Below are 19,653 nucleotides of genomic sequence, written 5' to 3'. Positions count from 1 at the left end.
AACGTGCGGCGTTTTCAAGGTAAGTTTTCTCACTCAAACGTTGTGAGCGCCTAACCACGACTTCAATAAGGTGAGTGATGGCCAAAAATATTTATCATACTGAATTGAACCAGGTCGTTTAGAAATAGAACATTATCTTTTTGAAACAAAGGGAACTAACAATACCCTCCAATTCCGGGCATAACTATAATACTAGGTTAAAAATTAGATTGCCTCAGCATAAATTAGAATATTATATAAAGAAAACCACTTATGCAGGATTGAAATTGTTACAATATTTACCAATAAGCATCCGGCAGGAGACAAATTTAAAAAATTCAAAAAACTTAAAAGATTTCTTAGTAAAAAATCCTTTTTATTCATTATAAGAATTTGTAGATAAAAAAAATATTTCATTTGAATTTCCATTTATTTTTCATAATGGACATTTGCGTAGATGTATATTTTAATGTGTATGATTTGTATATAGATTTTGACTCTATTCAGATACATGTATGTTTTATATATGTTATATATTGAATAAAGACTATTTGAATCTTGAATCTCTACAAAATTAATTGCGCTATTTGAACATGTTCTTTTGGTTAGAGGTTTTGTTAAAAATTACTTGTTAATATAAAACCAATACAGGTAAACAGTTATACATAATGTAACTAAATCCAGTTATAGAACTTATATTGATGAATGTTTAAAGGTGTTGCTGAGATCTGACAAAGGAATCGCCAACTTCTCCGACCGTTCCCTCCTGAAGAACCTTGGCCACTGGCTGGGCATGTTGACCCTCGGACGTAGTTTGCCCATCTTGCAACTAGACCTGGATCTCACTTCCTTACTAATAGAAGCCTACAACAAGGGCCAGCAGGAGCTGCTCTATGTTGTACCGTTTGTTGCTAAGGTCTTGGAATCCTGCGCTAAGAGCAAGGTTAGCTGTTACACCACCCATCGTATCCTAGGACACTAGGCTCTAACCTGTTGCGGCACTATCACTTAGACAAAATCCATTGCTGATTGGCTGGATATGAACCTTGGACCTTGGGGAGTTCCAAGCTCTACCACTAGTTCAACTTGTTGTAACACTGTAGAGTAGACACATTACCTCTTTCATCGTAGTGAAATGCAAAACTGAATTTGATTAGCTAATTTTTTCAATTGTTGAATATTTCTGTTTGTAATTGTAAATACTGTAGTGGTAGTGTGACAAAGCTAATTATTAGATTCAAATTCTAGATTACAGCCTGTGAATTAAATAATTTATAGATTCTTTCATGTTTTAAATGTGTCGTTCCTTTTATTTGTGTAACTAATAAAATTGTTTGAAATCGTTTTTTAATTACTCACTCAGTTTACGAAATGTTAAATTTTCTGGATAGATATTATTCTGATCTTTGGGCAGAATTACACTTGATTCAGGATTTTCTTGTGACTGGATATGTTCTGAAAATCAGCCATTTCACAGTGATAATGATGTCTCCGCGCCCCAGTCTATTAACCTTAAAATTGTGTTTAGTCCATTTTATTAGGTAGTGTTACTACTTACTAGCTGTATTTAGTCAATTGTTTTAGTTGCAATATTGTATTTGCAGGCGTTTAAACCTCGAAACCCCTGGACTATGTCTATCATGAACGTATTGGCAGAGTTGCATCAAGAACCTGACCTCAAGCTCAATCTCAAATTTGAAATCGAAGTACTTTGCAAGAATCTGTTGCTCGATGTTGCTGTAAGTAGTTGAAACTTTATATTTGTTAACACACATTTAATACTCCTGACAACCCAACACACTTAACTTTATGGACAGTGTGAACTTTTTGATACATTGTGGCACCGGATTTTATTTTTGTACAAAATGCAGCAATCCCATTGTGTTATGCCTCAGCAGATGAAAATAAACATAAAATATACACAAAGCCAGTTGGTCGACAGGTTACCTGCATCAAGTAACTTGCCTGCTCTACTGGCCTCAACTGAAGTAAACGCACAACACCCATCAGTGTCATAAATCCAACAGTATATCTAAACCTAAATTGTTTAATTCTAGGATCTTAAGCCAGCAGATATCCTGAAGAACCCGTTGTCCATCAAGACCATAGAACACCAGCTGTCTCCTCCGAAACCCAAGACTGACGCTCCGTCCACTCCAGCTCTGATTAACCCACCTCAGACACCACAGCATGGTAAAACAACTGAACATTTTTGTTGTTAAATGTAGTATGAAATTTCTTTTGTTTGCAGTCATGACAAAGTGTGAAGGAATGTCCGGCCATGTCCAAAATATTTGAGAAAGCCATGTACAACCGTTTATATAGCTTCCTGGAAAGTAATCACCTTTTTGAGGACTGTCAACATGGATTTCGAAGTGGTAGATCAGTTGTGACAGCTGCTACAGAGTTTTTAGAGTCAGTTATTGATTGTTTAGATGCAAAACAAAAGGCTCTTGGCATTTTCATGGATTTAACCAAGGCATTTGACTCTATAAACCACAATCTACTTTTAAATAAATTGTCAAGCATCGGAGTAAAAAATAAATCTTTTCAATGGCTAGAATCATACATTTGTAATAGAAAACAATTTGTAGAAACTATCCAATTCAATAATCAAATGAAAATCACTCACAAGTCAAAAATTAGAACTATTAAACATGGTGTACCACAGGGATCCATCTTGGGTCCCCTTCTATTCATTTGCTATGTTACAAACCTACCAGGGCTGACTAAATCTAGCAAACTTTACCTTTATGCAGACGATGTAAATCTTGCAGTTACCGCTAATTCTGAAGAGGAAATTGAAAAGACAGCTAATGCTAATCTAGATATACTTTCAATTTTTTTCCAAAACAATCAGTTACTTTTGAATCCAGATAAAACAAAGTTCATAAATTTTGAGACCCGTCAGACAAGACTTTCAATTAATCCTTCACTAGAAATTAATCAGAAACCTATTGAAGAATTAGAAAATATTAGATTCTTAGGATTTGAAATTGACAAAAATTTAACTTGGAATTCTCACGCAAACAAAGTAATAAAAAAAACTGTATCTGGTCTATTTGCATTAACTAGATTAAAAAATCTTCTTGATCAAGTAACATTAAAATCAATATACTTTTCGTACATACATTCTGTTATTTCTTTTGGAATATCTCTGTATGGCGCTACATCTATCAATAACTTAGAAACAATCCTAAAATTACAAAAACGAGCTATAAGAATTATTTTGGACCTTGACTCGAGAACTTCAAAAGAGCATTTTAGATCATTAAAAATAATGACAGTATATGGATTGTACATCTATGAAACAGTTCTATATGTTAAAAACAGATTTTCTCAATTGGCGTTAACTGGTGAACACCACCACTACAATACCAGAAACAGAACCAACATTGCTCTAAACCGCCACAGATTAGAACTTTACAGTAAAAAACCAAGTTATACCGGCTCCAAATTTTACAACAAAATTCCAAATGAAATTAAATCGGCAAAAAGCATGGTCGAATTTAAGAGGGGTCTTAAAACATTTCTCATCAACAAGGTATTGTATTCCCTTGATGAACTTTAAATTTTTTTTTTGAGGAGCATTCATTTGTAATTTGTATAAACTTATGTTAGATTTTAAGAACTTTGTATCCATAGAATATAACATTGTAATATAAAAACATTTAAGAGAATGACACTATTCATGTACTTTGTGCTTCAATGAATAAAGAAATATTGAATTGAATTGAATTGAATTGAAATAGTTAATCAAATTTGTCTCTAACAGATAATACCAAACATTCCTCATAGATTAAATATTTATCAAAATGGTCCTGACTCAATAGTTTTGTTCAAGTAAAAGGCACTAGGCAAGTATTTTGATTTGTAGGATGAAGGAATAGCAGATAGCTTACCTTAGAAGAAGTTCAATTAGGCTATATAACACAGAAGACACTGCACCTTCAACCTCAACCTTAGAGCCTTATTATGCGTGGCCACTCGACTCGCGCGCGACCGCGACCGTGACTGCCAGTCGCTTGGGGTAGCCACAGGTGTGGTGAGGTCACGTGTCTAACCGAATTTTATACAGACTTGCATGCAGTTTCTCAGAGTGAATAAGTAAATTCAATTCAATTCAATTCAATTCAAAACCACTATATTCATTTCCTGTACATAATACATTGAATAGAAAAGAAATTAAAGAAGTTGAACTAGGTATTTATTTTACATTTACTGTTTTACTTAAGCGACTTAAACGTATACGAAACAAAAGTATTGGGAGGCAATCTGTTACTAAAAGTAAGACCTTAAGGAGTATTTTTTAGTTTTTATATGATGATCTCAGAGAGGATGACAAAATGTATTTTGGTTGTTTTCGGGAGACGAGCTGATGTTCTTTTGATAACCTATTAGGAAGAATAGAAGGCGACTTATCCGTATCGCATAAGAAAATATAATATAAAAATTTTATTTCAGCTAAGGAGAGGCTAGCACTTACCTCAAATTAAATATTTAATGGTTTTAATTTGATATATTTCTAGATTTATAGCCCAGTCAAATTAATGTAATCAAAATACAAAAAATGGCATAGTTTTGCAAAATGGCTTAAAATGTCAGTTAAGGCTTCTACTTTATCATACCAAAAGTCCCCTGACGTGAGACTTGAGCTTTCCCCGCCATCTTGGATTTTAGGTACAATTTCCTGGTTTTTCTAAATTTTCTTCTAAATTATTAATATTTTTTATACCACATGTAACTACAAAATTAAAGTACACAAAATTTACTACAAAAATTTTATTTACAGTTTTCATGTAACTCCAACTGTTTCAGAGAAATATGTAGGTACTTAAATATGTAATTATATTAATTTTTAGGTACATTATTTTGTTTTTCTAAATTATCTCAAAAATTATTAATATTTTACATAGCATATATAATTGTAAAGTTGAAGTACACAAATTTACTACAAAAAGTGTGTTTACTACTGTTTAGTAACTGTGTCTGTTTTAGAAATATTTGCACATTAATATGATAATTTAATTGGTTTTTTTTATTTTACCCTGGATGTGGGCTATTAATGAGTATAGAACATTTCTGTTATAATATAATTCACCCCCTGATGCAATTTTTTGGCAATAGTTATAAACATTAATGCATATTGTTAGATTATTAATTGCATCATCATTATTATTAATATTCATAAAGTACTACTGTATTTATTTATTTTTTTTTGTAGAAAGTAACAACCCTGTTGACAACAATTAATTACAGCTTATTTCTTTTTATATTTAGGGCAGAGCCCTAAGAGAGTTTGTTCATAGTAGTGATGGGCGGATCCAAGAAAATGTCGGTACCGACAGATACACACTGTCATAAGGGCTTGTTAAAAAAACGTAATTAACAGAATACCAATTTAAATCATACCGTTTAAAATTAAATTGGTAATGTTTAAAGGTTAATATATCTTATATATAGAGTAATCTCCACTTGAGCCCATAATCCCTAATTTTTGGGGACACTTAACTTTCCCAAATAAAATGAAACTATTAGTTGATGATATTAGTTGGGCAATGTCACAGTACTGTTTATTACGACGTCAATAACCTGTATGGTTAGGCAATGTCACAGTACTGTATATTACGATTAGTGATGGACAAGACCCGAAACTTCGAGATTTTTTCGAGATTTATTTTATCTCGAAGCTTCGGGCGGGATTAAAATGCTAACGGGATATTTTCAAGACGAGATAAAAAAAAAAAATTTAATTTAAAAAAGATTTTTTAAACTGCTAAGTTTTTTAGCAAAACGTTAATTGCAAACTTTTAATTTAAAATTTAAAAAAAATTAAATTTAACAAAAATTAAAATAAAAACAAATTTAAAAATTAAAAACAAAAATTTTAAAAAATATTTTTGAAATTTTAAATTTAAACAAATTTTAATTTTTTGTTAATTTAAAACATTTGAGTTTTTTTGCTAAACGTAATTTGCAAACCTTTAAATTTAAAATTTAAAATTTTTAAAAATTTTATTAAATTTAAATTTAAAAAAATTAAATAAAAAAGATCAATTTCAAATAAAAAAAAAAATTTAAACTGCTAAGTTTTTTTGCAAAACGTAAATTGCAAACTTTTAATTTAAAATAAAAAAAAATAAAAAATTTAGAAATTTAAAATTTAAATTTTTAAAAATTTTAAATTAAAAAAATATATTTTAAAAATTAAAATTAAAAAAATTTATATTTTTAAAATTTAAAAAAAACTAAGTTTTTTGTGAAACGTACATTGCAACCATTTATTTAAAATTTCAAAAAAATTAAAATTAAAAAAAAAATTTTTTTAATAAAAATTTTAAAATAAAAAAAAACTGCAAAGGCGTTTATTTAATTATTTATTCTTTACAAGGAAATATTGCTTCAATCATTTTATATTTTTTTTGCATAGCAAATGAAAAGTTTTGTTAGTGTAAGCAGTGTGAGACATGTTTTACTACTGTAAACATATAATTTACTCCAAAATCATTCTATTAATAACACAAGACTTAAAATTGTTACTTGATACTTAACTAGTAATACTGTTGTTTTTTATATTTTGCAAAGTTGAACTATATTATACCAACTGACATCTCCATGTTTCCTATGCCGAAGAGTTATTTTTAATAAGTTAGGCCTTATTCGTTTCTTTTATATAGGCTACTGATGTTTTTATCAATGTTTTCAATAAAAGATATTAAATATTTTTGTCTATTTTTTGCCAAGTTCTTAGAACTTGTAAATATATCTGAACTTAAAAAGTAGATATTAATTTTTTATAACTTTTCATTAAATCTCGTCCCGAAAAAAAATCTCGTCCCGCGGGAATTAAAAAAATCTCGTCTCGTCTCGTCTCGAAGTGAAAAATCTAGTCTCGTCCATCACTGATTACGATGTCAATAACCTGTATGGATAGGCAATGTCACAGTACTGTATATTACGATGTCAATAACCTGTATGGTTAGGCAATGTCACAGTACTGTTTATTACGACATCAATAACCTGTATGGTTAGGCAATGTCACAGTACTGTATATTACGATGTCAATAATATTTTGCGCACAACCTAGATTGCAAAAATTCTAAGAAGTTCTGGTCAACACTGTCTAAAAGTGGTGTTTTAGAAAAATGTGAAAAAGAAAGCCCTTGTCAACTTCCTCCAAATGAATTAAATATGTTTTTTGCAAGTATGGGATCAGGTAATAGTATTGACCAAAAGAGATTGGCATTCTATCAGGAAAATTACTGTGGAGAAGTTGAGAATAATTTCAAATTTAGAGCTGTCACCAAAGAGCAAGTTATAGAAACTATGAATAAAATACGTTCAAAGGCATCTGGTATCGATGGCATATCAATTGATATGTTAAAAGGTCTTAGCCCTTATTGTGTCTCAGCAATAACTCATCTGATTAATGTGTCACTAGAAACTGGAGTTTTCCCTGATAGTTGGAAGCAAAGCATTGTGATTCCGCTCCCAAAGTGCTCTAATCCAACTACGAGTAGCCACTTCCGCCCAATATCAATTCTGCCTGTTTGTTCGAAAATCTTAGAGAAAATTGTTGTGGAACAGTTGGTAAGTTACCTGGAGGAGTCGGACATACTTTTAGAATCACAGTCAGGTTTCCGTAGAGGGTTCAGCACCTGCACTGCTCTTCTCAATATGACTGATGAGCTTCTTCAGGCCAAGGACCAAGGGTTGCACAGCTTTATGGCGTCACTTGATTATTCAAATGCTTTCGACTCTGTTCATCACGACATGCTCATATCAAAGCTCAGGTTTCTAAAATTCCATGAGTGTACACTCAAATGGTTTTCCTCATATCTTTGTAACCGATCCCAGGTGACTAAGGTGAATGGTAGGTGCTCCGAGTTGATTCAAAGAGAAGTAGGGGTCCCTCAGGGGACTTGTCTGGGTCCAATACTTTTCATATTGTACACCCATGACCTCGATAGCGTTCTGAAATCTTCCACTTTACATTCCTACGCTGATGATTGTCAACTAGTTCTTTCCCACGCCCCTTTTGATTTTCATGAAGCAGTCAATCTCATCAACACTGACTTGCTAAGGGTAAAGCAATGGTCTGACGATCACGGTCTAAAATTGAATCCTGAAAAGTGTACTGTGCTTCATTTCTGGTCTTCTGGTTTGCTGCCTAAAAATAGTCTTATTGGAAAGGTAGAGCTGGACGGTCAAATTCTTGTGGTGTCTGATTCTGTTAAGGTGTTAGGTATCAGAATTGATTCTCAACTCAATTTTCGCTCACATGTTAGTTACATTTGTCAGAGAGTCTCAAATAGGTTGAGAGTTTTACACCGTTTGAGAGGGATACTATCTGAAAATGCTAAGCTAGAATTGGTCAAATCAACAGTCTTCCCTATTATTCACTATGCACTTCCATCGTTTGGTGAGTGTCTTACTCTTGACTGTAGAGTTCTTCTTACGAGGTTGCAAAACCGAGCCCTGAGGTTTATCTTCAATCTGAGGAAGTTTGATCATATATCTGCCTATCTCAAACAGGCTAAGGTACTCTCTTTGGAAAAACAATGTTTTCTACAAACTATTTTAATTGTTCACAAGACACTGTCTTCTAATTTGCCTCCCTATTTGAAAAGGAAACTTATGCCTCGAACATCAGTTAGGGAACGCCGTACTAGGCAGGACGGCTTGCTTGAAATGCCGAGAGTGCGGCGTGAGATAGGTAAAATGGGGTTCTCATACTTTGGACCCCAGGCATACAACACCCTCCCAAGAAACATGAAAATCATGTCATGTAATTCATTTAAGGCCAATCTAAAGCTAGTTTAGTTCCACTGTTTGTAATTATTCAATTATTGTGTACTTGTAAACTGTTTGTGACTTTGAGTTGTCTTGAAAACCAGTGTATCTGAAGACCGCTTTAACTAAAGGCATTTTATTATTATTATTATTAATAACCTGTATGGTTAGGCAATGTCACAGTACTGTATATTACGATGTCAATAACCTGTATGGTTAGGCAATGTCACAGTACTGTATATTACGATGTCAATAACCTGTATGGTTAGGCAATGTCACAGTACTGTATATTACGATGTCAATAACCTGTATGGTTGGGCAATGTCACAGTAATGTATATTACGATGTCAATAACCTGTATGGTTGGGCAATGTCACAGTAATGTATATTACGATGTCAATAACCTGTATGGTTAGGCAATGTCACAGTACTGTTTATTACGTCATCAATAACCTGTGTGGTTAGGCAATGTCACAGTACTGTATATTACGATGTCAATAACCTGTATGGTTAGGCAATGTCACAGTACTGTATATTACGATGTCAATAACCTGTATGGTTGGGCAATGTCACAGTAATGTATATTACGATGTCAATAACCTGTATGGTTAGGCAATGTCACAGTACTGTTTATTACGTCATCAATAACCTGTGTGGTTAGGCAATGTCACAGTACTGTATATTACGATGTCAATAACCTGTATGGTTAGGCAATGTCACAGTAATGTATATTACGATGTCAATAACCTCTATGGTTGGGCAATGTCACAGTATTGTATATTACGATGTCAATAACATCTATGGTTAGGCAATGTCACAGTACTGTATATTACGACGTCAATAACCTCTATGGTTAGGCAATGTCACAGTATTGTATATTACGACGTCAATAACTTCTATGGTTGGGCAATGTCACAGTACTGTATATTACGACGTCAATAACCTCTATGGTTAGTCAATGTCACAGGATATGCCTCATAATTCTATTATAAAAAAATATAATCTCGAATCCCGATCTTTTCTTAAGATTCGGTGGATTCGAGATCCGGATTCGACACATCCCTAGTCGTAATATACAGTACTGTGACATTGCCCAGCCATACAGGTTATTGATGTTGTAATATACAGTACTGTGACATTGCACAACCATAGAGGTTATTGGCGTCGTAATATACAGTACTGTGACATTAAGTAAAAAATCGGTCTTTTACATGGATACAGACTGTGTTAGTAAAAAAAAATCAGGGAAAATCAGAAAAAATCGGATCCAGCCCAAGATCCGTAATTTTTTGGATCCAATCCGGTACTGGTTCTAGCTCGTATCCGGCGGATCCGGTTGTCAGATATACGGATCCGACCATCACTAGTTGTTTCTCTATGACTGAACTGAAACAGCTGTCATGAGTTTGCAAATGGCAAATGAATTATTTAACCTGTTTTGGTTTTTTGTTGTTTGTTTTCTGTGCGTGCATAGTGAGTGAGTTTGAGTTGTTCAAAATGGATATGATCTCCGACTCGTTCTAGTGATGTGACGAACTCCATGACTTTTTTTTTTGATTCTTTAAGTAATTTAAGTGATATTGATTATGACAATATTGAAGATGACTTTGAGTTTATAACTCAAGCAATATGGAACATTCATTGTAGCCTAGATGTACGAATTATGAATTCTTATGAAAAAAAAAAAACTCTGAACATTTTAGGCCTACCTAAATTGGTGATTGTGCTCAATTAATTATTATTATCAATTAATTATTAATTTAATAAAATATGTTAAAATTCTTGTCTTCTTGAAATAGCCCTATCTTTTTTTCTTTTTGGCTAACCTAATCTATGTAACTTTAATCAATACAATGCAGTTATCTTATTGTATAAAGATTGAATAAAGTTATATCATAAGTTCATAAGTTATATGTGTTATTAAATGAATTTTTAACAGGTATCGGTATCGAGTGCGGAATCGAGAATCGAAACCAAAGTTGTAGAATCGGTATCGGAATCGACCAATTCAGGAATCGGCCCATCTCTAGTTATAAGGTTTGCCAAAAGGGTGCAGCACTGTTTTTTTTGCATTTATGACGACAGTTAATTTGAAACAAGCAGTGACAAAAAGGCGTGATACACAATGAGAAATGTCAAAGTTTGTCAGTTCAACTGTTTTTCAAAGTTTTGTTTATAAAGCTGGCTACAATTAATATTGCACAGTGGTTGGAGAGGATCTCAGTGGGATGGTGGTGGTTAGCAGCACCCCTGCCCCTGTCTCTACCCCTACCCCGACACTGGTGCCAACAAACCCTCCGGAGCCACGCTTCAGCTACGCAGCTCTCAACACTGCAAACATAACCAGCATCGCTCCTCTCATCACCATCAACAGTCAGGTAACTATCTCAGATACAGTAGAACCTCACTAATTCGAACCTCGATAATTTGAAAACCTCTATAATTGGAAATCTTGTCTGTTCCCCTCAGAAAACCTCTAAAATTCGAAAAATAATATACCGATAATTCAAAGTGATTTTACGCTTATGCAGCCTCTACAATTTGAATTTGCACATACTCGAGCCTCTACAATTTGAATTTTGTTTCCGTAATTCGAACTGCTACCTCCAAAATTTTAAGTACAATTTACAGTACCTTTACAATTCGAACTGTGTTACAGTAAGCCTCTGTAATTTGAATTCAGGACAAAAAATACACCTGTTGAAACATGAACTGATGCTCTTATTGATGTTCCTACGATGTGTTCATTAGTCTCCGTTCTCTCAAACTCTCTAACACCATAATTCGAGTTTTATTTATTCTAACCTCATAAATCAAACTCTATATTTCAAACTTCCCATATTTCGAAATATATTGTCTTTCCTCTGAAATTCGAATTAGCGAGGTTCTACTGTAGAATGTTCCTAGTACTTCCTTCCTTCTGAAGAAGCCCCCTCCCTTGTGGGGGCAAAATATAGTATTCATTTTTTCTGCAATACAATAATTTACAAGTCAAACATTTTTATTCAACTACCTTTAGTTATGGTTTTATTCACTACACTTCTTCAAGTAGCTTTGTGACCCAATTATTACATATAAACATTCAAATATTATTTTAAATACTACTGTTCTAATTGTACTTTTTGACTGTTTATGATATATCACTGTCGTTCATTATTATTAGATGCCACATGGTTATTACCTGCTGCACACCAAAGACCCCCCTAAAACCCTTACTATATATCGTATTCAAACAATTGTACAGTTTGGAAACTTTCCCTGGAGAACCAAAAATCCATAATTGGCGATGACGGTTCGTATCCTTGTAACGTAACTAAACCCAAAACCTGTGAGATGAACCGTCCATCACAAACCTTCACCAGCTTCACCACTCAAGAATAATACGAAATCAAATGCCACTTGTCAAAACTCCAATCTCATATTCCAATTTCTGTGGCGACAATGCCCAGCCATATAAATAAGCCAACCAACAGTCTTTGCACTCGAATGAATGGACACAGACAAGGTGTGAAAGAAGGCTTCAAAGACAAACCAGTCCCAAAACATGCAACCAATCACAATACCAATAGTTTCAACCAGTGTTTCATTTCAAAAGTTTTAAGAGCCTTACCACCTGACTGCAATCTCTCCCATTACAGAAGGTATACTGTGGCAGGGGCCCGAAGGACTCAGAAGGATTAGGCGACCTGGCGACCCTCACTACCACACACACACACTCTCACGCGTCAGGGTCCGACCTTTTTACCTGGCTGACTCATCCCTTTAATAGGCTTTTACATTTTTTTTATTTGGTTCTGGAAGTTTTTGGTTTTGCTATTTTCAAAATCAAGGCAATAAAAATTAATCTAAACATGGTATGATAATTCTGTTCAAAGGAATAACTGTGGATTGTAAAATATGGATAACTGCGGCCATTTTAATTTTTTCTTATGGTAATAGTGATACAATTTTGAATGATTAATTCACAGTTTCAATTTATTATCTTGATGGTATGAGTTTTTTGTAATTATTTCAACATGCAAATTGAAAACAAAATAATAAAAGATGTTTAACACGTTTGCTACTGCAATAGTACGAAATTTTTCATTCACATTGACCAGCGACGCACATATGCGACGGCTAGTCACATTAAAATAGACTGCCGTCGCATATTTGCGTCGGGGTTCTTATGTTATTCAAATGCTTATATCTTTGTAACGGTCTATTTGATGGCACTGAATTCCCTGCAGTGGTCTACAGAAATGTCTGACGCACAACTGCGTCGCTTGGTCTGTGGATATGATGATTGGTGACATCATATGATAGTTGGAAAAACTGGTCTTTACTTTTCTCTTTCTGCATCACTGTATGTATGTGTATGCCGTATGTATACAGCATTATCCTATGTAGCTTTTATATTTGTTCAGTTATAAACTTTTCTTGAATAATCTGTTTTTTTTTTTTTTTTTTTTTACTTTCACCTCAAAACACAAACAAAAATGAACTGTCGCATAGATGCGACGTTTGGTCTATTTCAAGAAAACTATGATAATTTTCACTATTGTCTTCGCTGTAGACCGGGCGTCGCAAATATGTGACATTAAAAAAAGGTTATAAAAAATACAAAAAAACAAGAATAAATTATTTACAAACAAGATTGTAGCGTATTACGATGTAAATGCCAAAGATGATATGATGTGTAACCAAGTGACAGCCGGTCTATGTGTAAGATTCAAATGTATACCTCAGTCTGTGGCAATGACTGCGGCGTCGCATCGAGCGTGTTAATGCTTTAACTTGAAGTAACATTCACTTCTCATCAGAACAATAAAACGCACTCTCAATATTATTTTCTCCACGACAACAAGAATCAATAAATATTATCCAAAGACAAACAAATTAATATGTTCACAATATCAAACAGCTGATAACTAATTTATATTACAAGCACATTTTTAAAGTTTCAAACAGGATTTACAAACAGTCCTACTGGTCACTGAGATTTTAATTTTGAGATTCCTAGCTACTGGTGTCTGAATCAGCCCCTTGTATGCACTTGCTTGGAAGTCATAAGTACAGTTACCAAATGAAAGCGTAATTGTTATCACAATGACATAATTGATTGTGTGTAAATATTTAGTAATAGTTTTGTTGTAGACGAACAATCGCCTTGATGAACTGTTATTAGATTGTTATTGTTACTAAAGTTTTTTTTTTTTATATTTTTCCGCAGTATTATTTTCCATATGTAAATAATTAAGTTACCAATATGCAAATTTTTATAACCAAAAATTATTAATTGTTAGGTACATTTACTTTAAACATAATTAAAATCAATAGCATTTACTGGAAAGACAAAACTCACACCCAATTAACTAAACTTTACATAGTTTTACAAGGAAAATACTGCTGTTTTATTTTGTATGATTTTAGTACTGGGGATTTATGTGTTTGATCGATCGATAGGTTTACTTAGTGATATCTAATGAACTGACTACTTTTAAATTGTTATGTACAGTGCCTCATAGTTTCTAATCCTAATAGTTATCATTTTTGCTAAGTATATAAAACTGAAAAGAAAATGGTTGGCTATTTACCGTACTATTAAAGTTTTTGTAAAAATATCATGTTTGGACCCTTATTTTCTGAAAATTTTTATTTACCTATCTTCATTTTAGTACAAAACTAACGTTATGAACAACAAATATTAAAAGTTTCAGTAATTGAGTACACTGACATTATATGAGTCACGCACCACGGACGGACAATAGGACAGGTCCCATTGTGTCCGTGCCGGTGAATTTGCATGTGATGGCGAAGGGTCGCCTAATCTTTCAGCGTACATCTGGCTCCTGCCAAAGTATAGGATCCCTCATATAAGTGGTTTACTTAGTAATGTATTTGTTTTAGCTGGCCCTGTTCCAAGCCCATCCTCAACTAAAGCAGATGGTGAGGCCAGCAATTGAACGAGCAATCGCAGAGTGGATCAACCCTGTTGTTGAGCGATCTGTCAAAATAGCCATCACCACCTCTGAGCAAATTGTTAAAAAGGTAAATAACTTTTCTCTGTTTTTGTTGAAAAGCTAATCAAGCTTTTCAACAAAAACAGAGAAAAGTTATTGATAGCAACAAAACGAGTAGAAAATGCAAAAAAGTAGGGGTCTGCGGATCCTGATATTTTCAGGTCGTTTTGGGCCAATAGTCTGCTCAAAGGATTGGTTTGGGCCAAAAATAAATTACCATGCCAAGCTCAGGTCAGGATCGAGCCAAGCGTTTGCCAAGATGTGCGATTTTGCTGCAATCGTGAGTTATGATCACGGTTTTTCAACAATTATAGGAGATGTCCACAATTATTTCGCTGTTACTGTGAAAGATGTTCATAATTTCACCATGTTAAGGGGAAGATCATGTACATTATTGTAAAAAAGGATTGCAGTATTGTTATTAGACTAATATTTGATTGTAGTATTGGTTGTAGGGCCGAGAGTCAAATCTGTTTAACCAACCGAAAAAAGGCTGGCCTGTAGACAAGTAATGAGTGTAAAGAAATCAAATAAATACTAAAATAGAAAGAGAATTGGTGATTCCAGAAAGATTCTGTACTTAGTTTAGTTTGTTGTGTGCAGGACTTCTCTCTGGACGCAGATGAGGTACGAATGAGAGCCGCAGCCCACCACATTGTACGCAACTTGACTGCTGGAATGGCTATGATTACTTGTAGAGACCAACTGTTGCTGTCCATCAACTCCAACCTCAAGACTGTCTTCCTCAGTAACCTGATGGTAACTAACTAGAATATTTCAATATAATATTCTAATTCATCCAATTTAATTTGTCACTGATTTTAATTGAAATGCATTCCAATTGACAGTGTTTTGTCCCCAAAATTGCAGTCTCTACAAGCAGTTAATAATTTTACATTCAACCAAATTAGGAACAAAAATAAGAAAGTCGTCTAGTTAAAAAGTTGTTGATACTTGTATTCTACAACTAGAAGAGACTAATAATCAACTGTTTGAAATTACATCTTTGACTTAAAAAAAAAACATCGTTAAATTTTGTTAAAAGAAAGGTCAAGGTCAGTAGAGGTGTGGGGATGGTGACATTTCAGACCGGATTCGGGTTGGATAATTATAAGGCTTAGTTTGGGTTGGATCCAATGGTGAGTGGTCCGATTCGGATACTTTTACGTTCAAGTAATTGAAAAATTAATACAGTAGAACCTCGAATTACTAGGGCCGGATCAACCTTGGTGAATAGATGCCTCTGAAATTGTGTTAAAATAATGGACACCAAGTTGATTGTATTGTTGAAAGACAAAATAGGTAACTGTCCATATGAACTTGAATTTGTTGTTAATTTGGGTATATTTTAAAGGAAAGCAAAGTGGCTGATTAGGATTAAAAAAAGAAAAAGAAATATTGAGTCGAGCTAAATCACCTGAGAAAGTTTGAGTCAAGTCCAGGAGCTAATAGAAAGAAGTCACAAAATACTGAAATTTTGTTTGTATAATTTCTTTAACTTTGTCAGGCAAGTTAGCTGAACTCTTTACCACCTTAAAATATCCTTGTGTAGTTAATTTGGTGGATTTGAAACTTGTTGAATATATCATTACTATGTCTGATTGTAGTCAGCCAATCAGCAACAGAAAGACATGGTAGAGCAGGCAGCTACAGTCACGGCCCAGGATAACATGGAGCTGGCTTGTGCTTTTATACAGAAGACAGCCATTGAGAAGGCAACACCTGAGGTTGACAAACACCTGATCACTGTGAGTATGAAGACTTGATAAATAAAATTATCTATATTTTCCTAAGCTTTCCATTATTAGTTACTAAGTTTGATATTCTCCATTGTCCCAATATTTTAGAGTCATTAGTTACTTGTTTGACCCTTGGTCATATACTAGAATATGGATAAAAGTCCTTGTATAAGTCTCTTTCCTAGTTAAGCGGCAAGAGGTGAGTCACAAGTACAAGGTTCAGCCCCTTGCATACGTGATGCATATTGGGAACTGCTTTTTGTTGACAATTTCTTCTTTATACTAAACTATAGGTGTAAGTGTTATGATATATATTGTCCAACATGAAATCTTCCTAATGTCAAATAAATGTTTCAATTTTTTATACTTGACTTGTAGAGGAGACATTTCCAGAGACATTATTGCATTTGCATTATTACGTTGTGGCAGAGCTGCGAATATCACGGAGACATCGTCATTTCCCACATAAAGGAGACATCTTGAACTTGTGATAGTGTAATCTTGGCAAACCTTTTCTGCAATCGTAAAAATATAAGGTTATCTTGACTTCTGATTTTTTACTCAGTTTCTTGAGCGTTTAGGCTTGGTTCAGCTCGACAATCGAGTTGCTTTGCACACAACTTTAGAAAGAAGGCCTTAAATCAAGTCAAGACAGATCAAATAAAGAACAGATTAAATTCAAATATATTGATTCATCAAATACATTGGCTTGGCCTCGCCAGGTTTACAAAACTTGATGGCAAGGTCCAATTGATTCAAAAGTATCAGACAAACGATTTCTGTCTTTTTTTTTAAATCTTTGTTTTTAAAGAACAAAATATATAATTTTTATTTCTAAGGTGTAACTGTTAGATTTGTTTACTTATATTCAAGTCTGCAATTGAATTATTCAAATATCATTTTTCATCTATACCAGTCCAGCAAACCTTTACAGAGTTTAACATAGGTTCTCGGATAAGAACTATGCCTATAGTGTGACAACCATCCTGCTGTTCTGTTGTAGGAATATGAGAGACGCAAGCACGCTCGTGCAGAAGGACGCCGCTACTGTGACTCTGCTGTGCTGACGTACCAGGCAGAGCGCATGCCAGAGCAGATCCGTCTCAAGGTCGGAGCAGTCACACCGCAGCAGATGGTGGTTTACGAGGAGTTTGCCCGCAACATCCCAGGCTTCCAGCCACTCTCGGAGCGTGATGCTGCTGTGTTCATTCCCAAACCTGTACCGGTAAGTTACCTGTAGTAGCATTTTGGATTAGTTAGGTGGTTTTAGTTTCATTAGTTAGGTTTGTTTTGCTGTTATAACCAAAGAACAGTAGGAGCAGAAGAATTTTGAGTTGTCAGTTTAATAATGTCTAAATACCTAGTCACAGAAGATTATTTTCTTTGACCGTTCTGTTCAACCACATTTTAATCTCTAGCAGCCTCATAAATAATTTAATCACATTTTTGGCAATTAGTATTATATATTTAATAACAGAATTTATTATTATAATTTGTTCTGTATTGACTAAACAACTGGTATTGCTGACATATGATTATTTCATCTCGAATATAGCCTACATATTGTCATAATTAGAATCATGTTAATTGAGTATTTAATTGTGTTTAGGAACCAATTTCGGTTGTCTCAACATTCCAGAGTGCTCCTGCTCAGATGGTAAGTAAATAAGTTATTTGAATAGGTTGAACAATTTTAGTAAAAAGGCTAAACATTTTCTCATTCATTTAACAGATACATTAACAACTCAACTTGGAAGGTCAAAGCTTCTAACTAAGGAACTGCTGTTTCATAAATATCATTTTTACAATTTTTTTAATGCAAATAAATATTGATTTACATAAAACTAACTATGATTTAAAATCAAACCAAATTTCTATTACTTGTCAGGGTACATTTTTTTGTACACTGAATATATATCTTGGATAATTATTAACATTAGCCCTTAAGCGTGCACACTATTTTTTTTTATGCTGCTGCACGCACATGGACCCTCCCCAAAAAATGGGCAAATAAAAAAAGTTTTTGATATTTAGTTCTTTAAATTGTAGACATAATATTAGGGATGGACGGGTCCTGAGATTTCGGGAAAAAAATATTCCCTATTATCGGGATGAGATTACATTTTATTTGGGAAATTTTTGGGATGGGATTTTGTCCGATCGTCGACGATTTTGCTGCTTCGCGAGTGACGATGACGCCGTTATTGCGAGAGATGTTCACGATAGATCCGCGAACTCAGGAGACAAAGTCATTTCGACGATTGCGCCGTGATCGCGCGGAGTCATAACGACGATTGCGCCTTGACCGCTATTCTTACTGACGATCGCGCTGTGACCGCGGAGTCATAATGACGATCCCGCTGTGACCGCGGAGTCATAATGACGATCCCGCTGTGACCGCGGAGTCATAATGACGATCACCCCGTGACCGCAAAGTCAAAACGAAGATCGCACTGTGACTGTGGAGTCATACGACGATGGACGATCATGCAGTGATCGCGAGTCATACCGACGATCATGCTGTGACCGCGAGTCATACCGACGATCACCTCGTGACCGCGGAGTCATACCGACGATCACCTCGTGACCGCGGAGTCATACCGAGGATCACCCCGTGAAAGCGGAGTCATACCGACAATCACGCCGTGACCGCGAGTCTTACCGACGATCACGCTGTGACCTTGAGTCATACCGACGATCACCCCGTGACCGCGGTCATTTTGACAATCGCACCGTGACCGCGGTCATTTTGACAATCGCACCGTGACCGCGTGTCATTTCAACCGCGAGTCACAAGTTCCTATAGGTACCTGTAAATTGTTACCCATTTTTTTGGTTTTTATAGATCAGTGTCACAAATGGTAAAAATTTATTTTGTTTGCCTTTATTGTTAACTGCAATTACTCAAGACTTTCTTTTTATGCTCAGAAAAAATCCCGTCCCGTCCCGCCCGAAAATTGGGAAGGAAATAAAAATCCCGTCCCGAACTAAAAATTCAATCCCATCCATCCCTACATAATATCTAAATTCATTTTCTCATATTGTTACGTAAACTTTATGATCCTACCATATCCTTTAACTATTTTGAAAATAATAGTTTGAACCCTCAATTTTTTCATGATGAAATGTAATAATGGTGT

General features: G+C 34.5%; 1 protein-coding gene across 1 annotated transcript in view; it reads left to right on the top strand.

The window, feature by feature from the left end:
- The window catches only part of LOC128995796 (CCR4-NOT transcription complex subunit 1-like), a 113,535-nt gene that overhangs the window by 68,183 nt on the left and 25,699 nt on the right, over positions 1-19,653 (top strand). The window contains 9 exon segments of the mRNA XM_054420815.1: positions 695-922; positions 1,584-1,718; positions 2,037-2,172; positions 10,978-11,150; positions 14,662-14,802; positions 15,378-15,533; positions 16,382-16,522; positions 17,517-17,738; positions 18,123-18,170. Coding sequence (XP_054276790.1) covers positions 695-922; positions 1,584-1,718; positions 2,037-2,172; positions 10,978-11,150; positions 14,662-14,802; positions 15,378-15,533; positions 16,382-16,522; positions 17,517-17,738; positions 18,123-18,170 — 1,380 coding nt within the window.

The sequence above is a fragment of the Macrosteles quadrilineatus genome, unplaced genomic scaffold (assembly GCF_028750875.1).
Source record: "Macrosteles quadrilineatus isolate MER2022 unplaced genomic scaffold, UCM_ALF_1.0 Scaffold_5__1_contigs__length_97177068, whole genome shotgun sequence".
Lineage (NCBI taxonomy): Eukaryota > Metazoa > Arthropoda > Insecta > Hemiptera > Cicadellidae > Macrosteles > Macrosteles quadrilineatus.
This window is presented reverse-complemented; position numbering and strand designations above follow the sequence as displayed.